Source organism: Athene noctua, chromosome 20, assembly GCF_965140245.1.
Source record: "Athene noctua chromosome 20, bAthNoc1.hap1.1, whole genome shotgun sequence".
Classification (NCBI taxonomy): domain Eukaryota; kingdom Metazoa; phylum Chordata; class Aves; order Strigiformes; family Strigidae; genus Athene; species Athene noctua.
Window position 1 is genome coordinate 8,944,259 of NC_134056.1, and position 15,665 is coordinate 8,959,923.

Genomic DNA, 15,665 nt, shown 5'->3' on the forward strand with positions numbered 1-15,665 from the left:
CCCCAAGGGTCCAGGACGCTCTGCAGGGGTGAGGAAAAACAGCCTGTGAGATGTGCCCATGGGGTCGCAGTGTGCGCTTCACGTGGCTGAAGGACATGACATTTGATTCACCCATGTCTCAAAATTTCTGTGGATTCTGGATGAAGTTGTTGTTTCTTCACCAGGAGCTCAGAAAACTTTTGCAAAGGATAAATAAACACAGGGCTTCCTCTGGACGTGGTCAAGAGTGAGGTCTCAACAGCCTCATTATGGGAGGTTGATGGCCATGGCTGTTGGGGGGATGGGGTGACTTCTGTCGATCTGTCGGCTTGTGCCCACAGCTGGTGCTCAGGACTGGTGCTGGTGCTCCTGGGCATGGCCACCACCTCGGGAAGGACGTACTGAGGGACAGCATTGCTGGGGGCAGCACAGGGTGTCCCATGTGGTGGCAGGAGCCCAATGTGGGAGCATCCAGATCCCCTCTCCCCCAACGGGAGCTCCTGGGCAGTGGTTCCTACTGTGGGCAGTGGTGACAAGGGGACATTGCCCTTGCCATGCACCGAGCTGGTGTGTGGGGCAGCAGCACCCAGGTGGGAGATGCCTTTTGCAGCCGCCTTTGCTCTGGGTGAGAGGATTCAGGCTGTGCAGCTCAAGCTGCTGATGGGGGCGAAGGCTTTGCATCCCTGCAGCAGGGAAGGAGGGGGGACCCTCAAGTTCTGCCACTTCAGAGCAGGCTGGTAACCCTGGAGATGGCTCTGCGCTTGCCCAGAAGAGAGGGGCTTTGTGCCGTGGCCCTGCAGCAAACACTGGTGTAGTCAGGGCTGGTGGGGCGGGCAGCCGCGGTGCTCAACGGCTGCCTCTGTTTTCCAAAAAATGCTTGGCCTCGGCTTGCCGCCCAGCGCCTACCTCCCTCTGCGGACCCTTTCTCCACCAGTGCTGCGATGGGTGGAAGGAGGAGAAGCAGGAGGCAGTGTTGGGGAGAGAGCTGTGCTGGAGTTCACCCTGCTGCAGGGATGGGGGCTCTGCAGGGAGACCGACCCAGCTGGGCTGCAGATCCACCGGGGGAAGGGGTGCTGCAGCTTCCCGGCTCGCTGGCACTGAGGGTTCTTTGCTGGGGCTGGGGTGTCCCCTGCGCTGTGTGTGTCCAGAGAAGAGGGGACCCAAAAAGCTGGGCCCAGGCTGTGCATCGCTTTGGGTGGGAGAGGCAGCCTGGAAGCAGGTGTGAGCATGTACAGGCAGTGCTCACACAGGTCAAAAGGCATGTGTTTGTGTCCCTGCAGCTTCCAGGAACTGGCAGCCACCCCAACCAGGGTCCAAACTTGTCCCCAGGATGGTGCCTTTGTGTCTGGGGCATGGCCCCAGCAAAGCAGGGCATCCCTCTGGGATGAGGACGAACACCAGTGATGGAGGTATTGCCATGGAGGAGGGAATCACGGACACCAGCAGGGCCAGGAGAAGGTTGACAAGCTCCACTACTGCCCAAGCCCCTCTGACTCCTTAAATGAAAATGCCAGTGACAGCAAAAAGCAGCTTTCCCAGGAGTACAGGGACCCTGGGAGTCTCCACTTCGTGCTGTATGCTGGGCGGGTGCATTAGGGGGATCTTGCTGTGTTATCGCTGCGGATCGACTCTCACCCTAATGATGCTAACAGGATTTCCCTGGCACGCTGCAATTCATCCCACAGTCCTGCTCTGCTGCTTCCCAGGCAGAGCACGGGGATGACTATGGCAAGTGTGAGTGTAGCATGAGACCCTGTTTCTCCTTTCAGGAGGAGCAGCAGCACGGTGCAGCGGGCAAAATGGAAGAACAGTTCTGCAACTTCCAGCTATATAAAAAAGGGAGTAAATCTTCCAGCAGTGCTGGTCGAGATGCAGCAGGAGCCAGAGGGCTGTTTTCCTCCATGTAGTTGGCTGTGCACCGTGCCTGTGCCACTGGAGCTGATGCGCTCAGTTGTGGCTTGTGTTGGATTCATTTCCTTCAGGCACGAGCGAGCCTCAGCATGGGCCAACCATGAGCCAAAAGCCACGGATGCTAATGGTGGCTGCAGACTGCCCCAGCCCTGCCCTTCTGCAGCTCCAGCACTAAAGCCAGTGTGAAGCACTTTGCTCAGAAATGGGCAGAGGGAGCTCACATCTGCAAGTGGGAACCAGGTCGGTGTGTCCTTACATTGCCCCGTTACTCCAGGTGAGGCTCCAGATCCTTCTCACCTTCCCAGCTGAGGGCAGGAGCGATGCCTGCAGTGTCGTGTGGCCAAAGTGGGCTGGAGCTGCACGGCTGCTTCTCCAGGTCCCTCCCGTTGCCTTGCTGTGCCTGCCTCTGCCTGGCACCTCGGGCTGAGCTGGCACTGGTCTCCTCCACCAGCCTCCATGGGGATGAAGGCACAGCAGGAGCAAGGTTGCAGGTGAGATGTGTCTGCGGTGTTTGGGGACATATCCTGCTGCTTCAGACAAGGGTTCACTCTCCCTGAGCAGAAACTGATATGGAGGCTGTGTCACCTGTAATTAGTCATGGCAGCGTGTGATGAGATTTTGTGTAAGCGGGGAGACGGGGGGGGGGGGCGGGGGGGGATGGAGAGCAGTGCTGCTCTCCCCTTACCCTTCCACCTACCTGCATGGTGTCACATGAAAAAGTTTTCTGAGCCTTTTGCTAGAGTTACTGTGTTGCATTTCCTGGTTTATGCATCTTCTCTGCACAACAACTCCCCTCCCAGTATTTTGTTTAATAACACACTGGAAATATAACATGGGACCTCCAGAGTGGACCACCGGGACCTGCTTTCACTTAAACTAGGTGAGCAGTCATCCCTTTTGCTGTACCAGCTCAAAATTTGCTGTGGATTATCCGACCGATTTGTGGGTTATGAATCCAAAGGAAGAGGAAGGACCATACACGCCTGTGTTTTTACCATGGGCAGGTTGCGGGTTGGTGGCTACGGAAATAGGATGCTTGTCACAGTGGTTTGTAGATCCTGATTCATTTGTCCTCCCCAGCAGCTGAACGCTGCACAGAGGCGTGTGCAGGACCTGTGGAAATTGCATCCGGCTTCAGGTGCAGTTATTTGTCAAACTTGGTTATTTTGGTTGACTTTGGCTGTAAGCTCAGGTTGAATCCTAACTTAGCCTAAGTGATGCTGAGCAGATAACTGTGCCTGTCTCGGAGGCATGCGGGATTTAGTTGCTCTGAACAAAGGCACTTTTGTTTTGTCTTTTGGTAGTTTAATTTAGCAACATGTTGAAATCTGCTCCTTAGAAAATGCACTTACCCTGAAATGGAGATAGAGGTACAGGAACCCCTGTTCCTGCCACTCCGGAGTCTTTATCAGGTGTTTCTTGGTCTGTGGGGATTAGCCTGGCTGGCTCAGCATCCTCCCTGGCTCAGCATCACACCCAGGGAGGATGGGGACAGACTGAAAATAGGACTAGCTCAGGAGGCCAAAGAAGGAGGGTGGATGCTGATGGGGAGAGAGCAAAAGCTCACGAAAACCTGTAACAGCAAAATAGATTCTGCTGTGGTTTTTTTGAAACCCACTAACTGCCCATTCATGGTTCTAGATCCAGAAATAGATCCTAAACCATCTGTCCCAAAGAGGTGGAGTCCCATCTCCTCCAGCAGACTGTAGCACTCAGCTGATCCCGCACTGGGAGCCTCTCTATCCAATTTCTAAAACTGCCAAAGGAGTGCAGATGTCCCTGGAAAACCTGGTCCCAGCAGTCCTGGTGAGGGCAGGTACCTGTGCCCTGGGTGGCTTTCCCTGGTGTCCCGCCTCTCTGCCCCCCTGGATCTCCTTCCTCCTCAGCTGGTGCCACCGTTTGCCCTCTCACTTACTGAAATAAACTTCCCAATAAACCTCCCAATAAAGCCTCGAGCACTGGCTGTAGCTGTTGAAACTCCAGGATTGGAGTCAATAAAATCAATATTTCTGCAGGTTGATAGAGTTTCTCCTTCTGACACCAAACTGACGGAGCAGTAAACAAACCGGCGGACAAAATAAACCCTCCTGTGCTGCGGGAAGGGGGTTCACTGCCCCGGCACCTCCAGCCATTGATAAGGAGAGAAGCATTTGGGCCATTTGATGCCAACCTCTGTAGGTGGTTTTTCCCTATTTGCTCTAATTTCTGTGGCAGGAGCTAAGTGCGAGCCGGTGCCCCAAGACTCCCAGCTCTGCTTCGCAAGCACTTTGAGATGTCTCTCATTTGCAGAGCATATATTTGTTATGTAATAAGCGCCAGGAATTAATGATCCGCGGCACGGCTGGGGAAACTTGCGTACTAAGCACCCAAGATAAAAATAACTTTTCTTTTTTTAAAATCACTGATGGAGCCATTAGGACCCGCGTTTTCTTGCACCGAGACCGCCCCAGCCCCCAGGCACGGCTGAGACCGAGCAGGGGCTAGTGCTGCCGTTTCTCTCCCAACTCTTTCCTTTTGGAGAAGCAATGTTCCTGCTGCTCCCGTTATGAATCATGAGGTTAGCAGCTTTTGACAGATCATAAATCAGTGCTTCGAAGTCGCTAGGACAAATCCCAGGACATTTAATCTTTAATATTAGACGTGTTTAAGGCAGTGAATATTTCATGAAGGTGCTGTTGCATTTTAGCACATCATTAGCCGTCTCTTTCTTCCCCCTCTTTTTGTGCCTTTCCCTTTCCAGGCTGCTCTTCCTCAAAAATCTCAGCAGCTGAACCCCTGTCTCGCTCCCTCCTGACAATAAAGCTCTTTACTGTAATCCCCGCAAGGCATTTTAAGAACTGGCTTAGGATCCCAATGAGCACGCAGGTACCTGCCAGTCTGCATTACCACCATGATGGGGGTACCCCCCCCCAGGTCCCCACCTCTGCCAGTGTTTACAGCTCAGCCTGCTGCACCTTCAGGCACAATGGGGAGAGGAGGGGAGGGGGAAAGAAAACCACTGGCAGCAGCTTGCAACAGAAACTCCACGTGCAAATCCAATTAATCTTTTGATTTTGCTGTTTCTTGCTCCGGGTTATGTATTTCTACCAAACATGGAATCAATTTGGGCCAAGCCCAGTCAGGTTTCTGGTGCGGGAAATGCCTTCTCCTGCTGTCAAAAGGGTGTAACAGGGTGAGCCAGCACCCCGTAAGTGAAGGGGAGTGGGGCCGAGAGCCCTGTAGCTGCGGGCTGGGGGCACGGCGTGGGTGCTGCCTGCGGAGGATGGAGGTTGGGGGGTTTCTTCATCCTCCTGTGGGAGTTTGGGCTGCAGGAGACTCTGCCATCTCATCCTGGTGCTAGGTAGCAGGAGCAGAGGTGGGAAAGGGATGTGACCGGGGGGGGGTTGGGGGTGTCCCCGCACTTGGGAAGTGCATGGGAGGGGACGCTGGTTCTCCTCAAGCGAGGTCATGATTTCTGCTGAGCAGTGAACTGCGGGCCCAGAGCAGCCCCTCTGCCAGGGGTGTGGGCAGGGCTCAGCAGGACCAGGGTGGAGGCCGGATCCGTGCGGGCACGTCTCTGTGGGGATCATGGGGTGTTCTTGGAGGCTATCGGGCAGGGGTTTGCTGAGCCTGGAGAGCTGCAGGGCTGCACAGGAAGAGGGGTTAAGGACAGACCTTTTGTATCATGGAATCCCATCCCCGCCTACTGTGAGTGCTACATCATGTAACCCCCACTGGAAAAGCTACAGGTTTCTTGCAGCTTTCCACATCTTCTCATCTCCTCCTCTGCATCTGCTGAAGGTTGCAGAAGAGTCCAGAATGCTCCAGATCCACAGCAGGGACCAGGAATGACTGTGAACAAGCAGAGATGGGCAGCAGGGGAGGAGGTTGCTGATGGTGCAGAGAGGTCTCATCTTCTCCTTTTCTCTTTTAGGAGAGTGCAGCTGCCACGAAGGCTATGCCCCAGACCCTGTCCATCGCCACTTGTGTGTGCGCAGCGACTGGGGACACAGCGAAGGGTAAGTGGTGATACAATGTGCATTTGTTCTGTCCTGGCCCCCACATTGGTGAGGAGCCCAGTTCTCGTCCCCACTGGCCATCACCAGTACCAAGGAGCTGGGACCAGGCTGTGCTGCTTTCCCTGCCGAGTGATGTGCCATAGCTGCTCTTCCCCTCTCTGCCTCCCAGGCCGTGGCCCTACACGACGCTCGAGCGGGGATACGACTTGGTCACAGGAGAGCAGGCGCCAGAGAAGATACTCAGGTGAGTCAAAGGATTGTTCAGTTTGGACAGGTGGGAGGGGAGAGCCTGTGAAAACATCCCGGTGGATGCTACTTCTTGGTCACTCCCAGCTCCATCTTGTCATGCTGGCTGGGGGGCACGAGTGTCATTTGCCTTTGACAGACTGGAGAGATGTGTTCATATTCTGCAGACAGGGAAGTCTTTCCTCCTCATCCCCTCGGCTGGACACGGTTCAGCAGAAGTGAGGGCAGTGCACACAGAATGTCCCCCTGAACTAAAAAGAAGAGCTTGACTATCCCCATGTTCTCCCTGTCTCATCTCTAGCTCTTCCTCTCTCATTTGGCTTTCAGGACAAGACCAAATAATTGACTTATCCCATGGTGCCAGCACTGCTCTGGTTTCCAAGTAGTCAGACGCAACCATTTGCTGTGGACATTCTTGCTCTATGACATATTTGTCCTTATTCCAGGTCCACCTATAGTTTGGGTCAAGGCCTGTGGCTGCCTGTCAGTAAGAGCTTTGTGGTACCCCCCGTGGAGCTTTCCATCAATCCCCTCGCCAGCTGCAAGACAGATGTTCTGGTGACAGAAGATCCAGCAGATGTCAGGTAAGAAGCAGATTTCTTGTTTTCCTCATGCTTGAGTGACTACACTGCTCTTTAAATTGTTATTGAAGATGCAGTAATTTCTATGATAAGTTTGATTAGTCTTCTTCCAATAAGAAATCTGATGTGATAGTTCTCCAGGGTCTTTTGGTCCTGATGGGTCTAGGCTAGGCCTGTGTATATAGCTCTGAAGCATGCCAGTCCAGTCAGGTAAATTGGTATGAACCTGTGGCAAGGCAATTATAAAGTGGCTTAAATCTACTGTGAGATTGCATAGCTTAAATTGATGAGTTTGCTAGTATGGAGGTGCTATCATCTTTCAGAAACTCACACGTATATCACAACCACCCAGCCCTTGATAGTCTGCTGTGGTGCTCATCAAGGGCCAAGGTCAGAGCCATTGGATGAGCCATGTTGCTCATCCAATTATTAAACAATTAGAAGGTGGGGTTTTTTCCTTCCTCAAGTTTAGTAAATGCCTGGATATTTGGCTCCCCTCTTTTGGCTAGCTGGTATTTTAACCAGATGTCATTGGACTTGTGACAGTCTCATTCAGAAGTGGGACCTCAGAGAGCATTGCAGGAGGACAATTGCCCTAGTGAAAGGAGAGGCTGTTTGCTGGGAGATGGGGCTGAGGGTGGGCAAAGGGTGGTCCCTTGGAAAAGGAGCCAGGAAAAATGGTTGTTTTCTGTGCCCCAGCTGGAAGAAGACCAGCAGCCTTTGCCTTGGAGGAGAGTGGCGGTGGTGATTGTTCTCCTCTGGTTTACAAGGGTTTAATTCCTGAAGTATTTAGTGTGTATTTGCCTCTCCCCTGTGAAATTAAGATCGAGCATGTGACTGTTGGGTGTCAGGGAGACTGACTCCCTCCCTCCCTCCCTCCCTCCCTCCCTCCCTCCCTCCCTCCCTCCCTCCCTCCCTCCCTCCCTCCCTCCCTCCCTCCCTCCCTCCCTCCCCACTGCCTTCTGCGAGACTCAAGACACAGTTGCCTGACCTGCAAGTTCTTTGTGCTGTGAATCATCTTCCTGGGCACTAGTAGGATCCTTATGTCCCCCAGCCCCTTCTGTCTTGTCTTTTCTCAGAGGGATGGAATGGTGGATTTCCATTCTTCTGTCCCATCATCCTGGCAGGGCTGTGGTTGGAGCAAGTGCCTACAGAAGTTATGGCAGAGCCAGGACTGGCATCCAAGAGGTCCTCACTTCCAAGTGTGTTGTTGTTGCTAATTAGTGCTTGTTCCCTTTCCTGCAAAAAGAGTGATGATACATATCTATCCCAATTTGGCTTTCTTTGGAACATTTTCTTGTCAACAGAAGACTACTGCTTTCCATTTCAGAAGTTGAAGGGTCGCCTTATTTTATGTTAACATTTTCCAAGCCAAAATGCGAGGGGAATGTTATTTCTTTCTTGCCTCCCTACATCTTCATTAAAAGTACCTTAGTGGAAGTAGAGACTAGGAAGCTTGCTTTCTGCTCCGGTGCAGTAATTGTCTCAGGGCACTGATGCTTGTGGAAGGGTCTCGGTCAGGATGGATGAATGCCAGGCAGGAGGAGGGGAGTTTCAGTCATGGAGGCTGTTGCCTGCTCCCCTCATAAATGGAACCTGAACTGAGAATTCCAGGTATAAATATTGGAGTCACCCAGGTAGAATAAGGGAGACGAGTTCACGGCGCTTGTATCTTACATACAGAAGATGCTAAATTATTAAAACTTTAATAAACCTAATAATAAATATTTGATGTTGATTTATGGAAGGTTTCAGAGATACAGTGAAAACTGAAAAGCTATCTATTATTTCTGCATTAGAACTTAAACACTTCTCAGATAGGGATCAGGCTGCAAGCTTTGGGCTCCTGAGCACCCTGAGGTGGGTGGAAACCAAGGTGATACCACCTGAGCAGAGCATGATGGTGTGGAGGAGCTAATGCTGGGCTCTTCAGGTCCACTGCCGTTGGTGAGCAGGGGTGTTGCTGTGTTTGGTGTTCACGAGCATCGCATTGGCCTGTTCATGGATGCTTTCACACAATGACAAAGGTACTTTTAGAGCTGCTTATCTTGCAGCCTCTTTGCTTTGTCCCTCTGGACTGAGACAAGTGCTGGGAGCTTCTCAAGAGAGCAGTAATGCCACAGTTTTTGGTGGTTCAGACATCCAGGTGATGACCTGTAATGTCAGACCTACCACTGGAGGTGAATGTGTGCTGTCTGTTATGTAGGTGTTCAAACACAGCCATCCCTTGGCATGGAGGGGACCTGTTCCCCAGGGCTGTGGGACCATGGCAGCACTGCTGTCCCCCCATGCTGGCAGCTCCTGCGGGTGGTCCTGCAGCACTAGAGCTCTAATACAGTCACGTCCCCATGCCAAGGGGCAGGTCCTGGGCTGTATGACACCAGCTGCAACACAGCCATGTCTCAGCACCTGGAGTGCCGTGTTTGCTGTCCTGTAATGCTGTAATGGTAGCTCAGTCCTGTATTTCTTCTGTCTTTAATAACGAGCGTGCTGCATTCCTCCAGACCTTTCATTAGTCTGACACCTTTTGTCTCCGAGGTCATCCGTCTTGAAGAGTTTAATGGAGGGAAATTGCAGAAAGCATGGTTTGGAGAAAACGAGTGATGAAGTCTTTGCAACTCAGATTGTTAAAGGTTCAAACATGAAGATGCTTGAGTTGGTGGAAGGAACAGGTGGGGCTCTGCCTTTCAGCAGCTCTCCAGAGAAATCCTGACTCCCTGCTGCTTCTCCAGAGGGATGCTGTTCTCTGTGTGTCTCACTGCCGAGCGGTACAACGAGCTGTACGCAGCGCTTTGGTGGATGGGAACGAAGGGCCCAAGCCTCCTCCTGCTGCTGCAGCTGAATCATTAGAGAAACTTCCTACAGATAGGAGCCAAAGGTCTATGTGCAAACATCCCACTGGGAATGCTCCTGTGTATGCTGGGGCTTGAGCAGGGACAGGACTTTGCATGCAGAACTCGGTGGTGGAGGTTTTAGGGCTATGTGTCATAAATTAAGCACGAGGGTGCTTAGAGTTAATGAAACTTATATGTATAATTTATCAGTAACCATATTGAGCATCCCTTCCTCGACCCGAGTCAGATCCTCCGCACAATGATCACATTGGTCACACGTCTGGAATCGTGGCAGCCACACTAAACGGTGACGTCTTTGTTCATAGGAGGTTGGGCAGCAGTGCTGCGGGGCTCTCCCCCCACTGGGAAGCCTCTGGATTGGGCTGGAGGCCAGGTCCCAGGGTGGGCAGACTGCCTCAGCTGCATATCCCCTGCCAGGACAAAAAATACCTCCTAGTCCCACCATGTCTTGCTTGTTTTCAAGACCCATCTTTGCTTCTCTCTCCCCATTACTCCCATCCCTCTTTCTTATTTGCATTTCACCCATAACCTGATGGTAAATGCAGGAGTCCATTTTTTTTTTAAACAAATTACTATTAGGTGTTTAATCCTTCCGCTGGCATTTCCTAGACACTTTGCTGTCTCTTTTTGGCCCTTTAGGAGGTACCACCTGTCCTGTGGGACCAGGAATCGCTGCAATTCTGGCAGCATATGCTGCTCTGCCCCATCAGCAGCTCACAGGAGAACCCACACTCACAGTTCTCAGGTCCCACCACTGTCAGCACCGAGTGTCCTGCAGGGGATAATAAAAACAAACATCCCTGTGGGGGATAATAAAAACATCCCTGGGGCACAGCCAGCTGAAGGGGACCAAGAGGAGAGATAATATGGGGGGCAGAGCATGGCACTGGCAAGCGCCTGGTGGTCCTGGTTCACTGTGCCACCCGGTCTGCAGAAAAGTTGATAATTTCTGGTGAGTGGCTATAAATCAGAGGCGCGAGCCTCAGCTGCCGCCTGACATGACATATAGCTCTATCGTTATGGCAACCACAGAAACAAATAAAAGGCTTGCCTTCACTTGACAAGCCTTTGAGATGTCCTGATGGAGAGACAAGTGTTCAGCGGCAGAATGAATTCTCTTGAACTCGCTGTCGATTCATCTTCGTTTTGCTCCCAAGTGAGCCCCTTTGCTCTCTGAATTCTTTGCCAAAGTACAATCAACTGGACTTTTTTTTTATTTATTATTTGTTTGTTATTTTATTTGCACTTCTCTCAGTGGCAGAGAGCTCTGCTCCCCAGCTCTGCACCCACATGCATCCTGTCTTGTGTCGAGGACGGGAGCTGGGCTTTTGCTCCCTGCCTGTGGCTTTCTCTGGCTCAGCCTTGCCATGCCCTTGTGACAACACTGCTGCCTCAGTCTTACAGGCGTTTTGGAGGGATGTTTTGGGGCGGGTTGCAGTGATTTTGGCACTCATGATTTTGGAAGTCAGTGCTGAGCACTGCTGTGTGAGGGTCCCTTGGAGCAGAGGAGGATCAAGAGCGAAGTGGATGACAAAGGCAAAGCAGATCTGGGCCAGGAGAAGGAAAACAGTTTTGCTGTGGCTGCACCGTTGCAGCAGAGCTCATCTGCCCTGTGCCTTAGCCTCATGCCTTATCTGCAGCAGTGCAAGAAAATGGGTGCTGCTGCAGGGGAGCCTCACTGAGGCTCAGGAGATGGGCTGGATGGGTCCCCGTGGGCAGCATGCTGGCGGAGTACAGGCAGGAGCAGGTAGAGGGCACCCTGCCAACTCTTCTTGCCATTCGGTGTAGGAAATGCCATGGGAACTTGGTCTTTTTATCCCCCTTTTCTTTCTCCTACTCTCCTGGAACAGAGCAGACTGTGATTTCTGGATGTTTGATGCTGGAGGGACCCTCAGCCGGGAGGTCAGGGGAGAAGGGAAGCCCCTTTTTCAGGCTGTTCCTCAGCAGGGACTGGGGGAGCTTCCTGCAGAGCCTCTTGCTCTGTTGGTGCCAATAAAGAGGCCGCAAGTAGCTGGCAGTCGGTGCCCGTGATGAATGACTGGCTTCACATGATGGAGCAAATTGATCATTGCATCACCAGGCACAACTTACTCATTTCTGCAAAGAGGGCGATTCATTACTGTGCACATCACAGAGACACTGTCATCCCCACAGATAACGTCCCCGCCGCTCTGGCCTGGGCTTCTTATCACCCCAACATGCCGTCATCTCGCAAAAAGTGGTGGAGAAGCAGCTTGCAGTGCTTAACACCAGGATAAAGACAACCTTTGGCCTCATCCTCTGGAGGGAAAGGACAGATGCTTTACATAGAGGCAGCCACCAGCCCCTGCCCTGCATCTGTCAGCTTAGCATCATCCTGGCTGCTTACTGAGATTTTTCCTGCTCCCTGCCTCCTGCTTTGATTTATGAGAGCAGGTTAGAGGAGTCAGGTATGGCTCACTTGGCTATGGGGTGACTAAATGGAAACATAACCTTGTGGCAGCCACCAAAGGATGTGAACAGCAAAATGAGGGGCGAATTATGGGAGTGGTACAATGGGGAAGTAGGGGCATACAGGAAAGGCTGGGGAAAAAAAAACCTGGGAAATTGAGCTGAAATTGCCCAGGGAGTATCTAGGGTAGGTCAGAATTGAAATGCGGGTCACCTAGCACCTCTGGGAGGGTGCAGGGACCTCACTGACATCAGCCCGTCTCTTCCTGGTCCATTACCAGCTGTGGGTGATCTTTCATGCCCAGAATCCAAGGGACATTTCAGCCCTCCCTCTCTGGGGCTTTTAAATAATCCCTGCTATGGTAATGCTGAATTTCACTCTCTCTGTGCTCTGGTCCTTTGTTCAAACCTGCTGCATTTCTGAGGTCTTGATGCTGGGCTGTAAAACTGTACAGAAAATGATCAGACCTCTTAGGGATAGTGGATGTAAATTTGGACCTGGCTCGTAGGCAAATCCATCGTAGGGAACACCAGAAGCAGCTACAAGTTTGGCAGCTGAGTGATTGCGGTTCCTCTCGTCCATGGTGCCGCAGAGCCCAGGAGGGAAAAACAACCCAACGAGCGAACAGATTTTGTTTATATATTTATTGAGACAATTAAAAAAACCCCAACACCCGCCAAATATGCAAATGCTGTCTCACACCCAGACTGATTCCCTTTAATGTATCTGGGATCTCCCATCACAGAGCAGGGTTTGGCACTGGACTCTGTGGCTGCCCCTTACGCCAGACCTGCTGCTGGAGCTGTGTGTCCGTCCGTCCGACCGCCTGGAGCGGGATCCATGGTGGAGCAGGAGTCTGCTGGTGCTGACACAGACCGCGAGTACAGAGGGTTCGGAGGGGGAGGCAGAGGCTCTAAAACACTGTGCTGATGTGCACGCTTAACAGAAAGGATGATGCAAGGCAGTGAAATCAGACCTTGGGTTTTTCAATGAAAGGAGTTCTGTCATCCCTGTTTGATGATGTTGTTTGTTTTTATGTCCCTGCCTTTGCTTTCTGTTAAACATCGGGTGGAGTGTGCTTTATAGCTGCCTGTTCAAAGTGCAGCCCCATGGCCTCTCTGTTTATACAGCCTGTCTGTACTATTTTTCCTGAATTACTTTTTCCCCCTATTTGGGTTTTATTACCTTTGCCTTTTTGTACATCTCCTGCCTGTGAAGGTTTGCAGGTGGGAGAGGGACCAGGTGGTCCATCCCCTGCCCCAGACAGAGGTGGCTGTGTGGCAGCGTGGTGCTGGGACAGTGGGGATCAGTGCCAGGCTTGGGACAGGGAACCTCTGCTCTCTTCCTCCTCCTCTTCTTCCTCCTGTGCTGGGGAGGGAGCTGCGGTGCTTTTGGAAGGGGTCAGGTTGCTGGGGATGAACAGAGCGCTGCAGGGACAGTTTGTAGTGCAGGTACTTGAGCCCCAGCAAGTGCAGAGTATTTGGAGTCAGCTCTGCCCTCTCCCATTTCAGAGCAAGCTGACCCACATCACCTTTACCCAGTGCCAGTCATGAGTGTGCAGCTGCCAGTCTGGGGCTGGGACCTGTGCTGGTGTGTCACTGGGGACAGGAGAGGGACAGCAGAGGGATGAGGACAGAGGCAGGAGCAGGAAGGATGGGATTTCCTGAGCACCTGGGGAAGGATGCTCCGAGTCCCTGCCCTCTCCCCCAGGGCTGTGTTCCGCAGTTTTGTGTTTAAGACACCAAGATGCTTCAGGCTGGGCTGGGACGATGGCTCTGGTCCAGTCTGGATGCGCAACTGTCCTTCAGCTTAGCTGTGTCACTGCATGGTGCGGTCCAGGGTGGGGCAGTGACATTGGGAAAAGGTTAATACCTTTTCTTCAGCTATTTCTTAATGCAGCATAGTGGAAAGACCTGGCACCATTCCCCAACAAGTTCTGATGAGATTTCAGTTGCCTTAAACTTGCCTGATGTAGGACCATGCTTCCTTCCTCAATTTTATCTCCCGTAACTACTGTTGGATCACTTCATCCAGAGGACAAAACTCATAAAATTCAGCCAAGCCGAAACATTCCTGGGAGTGCGCCAGGGACCTGTGACGGGCTCCACAGCTGGTGTGGGAAGGAGAAATCATCTTGGTAGAGATGATGGGAACGGAGGTGGACATGAACAGGGGAGCTTTGTCCTTCTGCTTTAAGGGCGCCGTGTGAAGGCACTGGCACTGTCCCTTGCAGGCTTGAAAGGACTCTTGGAGAAGATGGACCCCTAGTTTATTTTTATGGTTTTTTTTTAATTCCTGAAAGGAAGGGGGGATGCACGTGTTCTGCAGAGGAACATCGTCCTCATCATGGAGAGATGAGGGAAGGCAGCATCTCTGTGCAAACCAGACAAAACTGAGGGGGAAAGCTCCCATTCAGCTTTCACCCTGGGGCAGGCAGTTCCCTGCTGCAGGCAGCGACCACAGGCAGCGTGGCTGCTGAACCCGGCAGCGTGGGCAGCCGGCGCTGGGCACGGGGACAGCCACAGCCAGCGAATAGGGATGGCCATGCTTTCTGAAGAGAAATGAAGTTAATTAGTTTTGTCTCCTGCTCCTGAGCAGCCAGGGCTGGGGTGATGTTTCTGTTGGCTCCAGTGGACTCAGTACAGTGCCCCACTGCCACAGCTGCTGCCCCGGAGGGGTTTGCTCTGCTCTGGGGTGTCACCCTGGCTCTCAGGGTGATTTATTAGGGCCAAATGCCCTCCATTCCTACTGCTGGCCTTGAGGCAGCTGAGGGACCCACGGGCACTGCACTTTGCAGGTGAGTCAGAGTAACTTCATTCGTGCCGTGATGGTCCATCTCCTTCCATGCTGTTTCCAGATGCAGCAGAGATGCTCTGCAGGCTCTCCTTGGTTCCCCGACATCCAGGCAAAGGAGCAAAAGCAGCTCAAATGAGGTTAGAAGCACCTAAAAGCTCAGCACGTGTCTTAGAGACAGCATCAGAGTTGTACAGAGCAGGGACGGTGTACTGTGTGTGGCATTACTCATCGCTCAGAAAACCTCTCTGTGCTTTGCCGCAGCTGGCCGGCAGGACCGCAGCTGGACCGGGGACTGTGCGTCAGCTGCAAATCATCTGCCCGTTGCCTTCGCTCTGCCCAGGTTTTGTATTGTTGCCCCTTTTTGCCTGTTTATTTGTTGCTTACTCAGCTTCTCCTTTTCTGATTTAGGTGTTTATAAGTACCTGTCAGGTCTTTTTCTGGTCATCCCCAAATTGGGCTGCTAGCTACAGGGCAAAAAGCAAAAGCTTTCTTGACTTATTCCTGCTGCTACATGTTTAAAGCCCAGAGGTTTGATGGGTGGTGGTACTTTTCTGGTCACTATGCTGGAGTGTTAAGCAGAATATTATTTTGAGGGACTAAATCAAGGAACAGTGTAAAGCTGGAGAGGTTTGGAAGGATAGCCAGGGAGTGAGCAGGGGAAAAAAAAAATCAAGAAAATTAGGTGAAGCCCTGCAAAAAAATAATCCCATCTTGGGAATTGCCCTGCTTTTACTGCCTGAAGAATTACTGTGCCATAATCAATTCAGCTCTAGACATTTCCTGCAGTGTTTTTGATATAATGAGGTGCTATTGGCTGCAACCAAGTGCCTTTTATCATAACGCAGATGGGTGAAGTTAGGGACCCGCT

General features: G+C 52.1%; 1 protein-coding gene across 5 annotated transcripts in view; it reads left to right on the forward strand.

The window, feature by feature from the left end:
* Positions 1 to 15,665, forward strand: part of ASTN2 (astrotactin 2) — a 360,934-nt gene that overhangs the window by 151,790 nt on the left and 193,479 nt on the right. For 4 of the 5 annotated variants that reach the window (XM_074924050.1, XM_074924049.1, XM_074924052.1 and 1 more), the window contains 3 exons: positions 5,804 to 5,888; positions 6,058 to 6,132; positions 6,581 to 6,718. In XM_074924050.1, coding sequence (XP_074780151.1) covers positions 5,804 to 5,888; positions 6,058 to 6,132; positions 6,581 to 6,718 — 298 coding nt within the window. The remainder of the gene's footprint in view (positions 1 to 5,803; positions 5,889 to 6,057; positions 6,133 to 6,580; positions 6,719 to 15,665) is intronic. The other variant, XM_074924051.1, reaches the window with a different exon arrangement.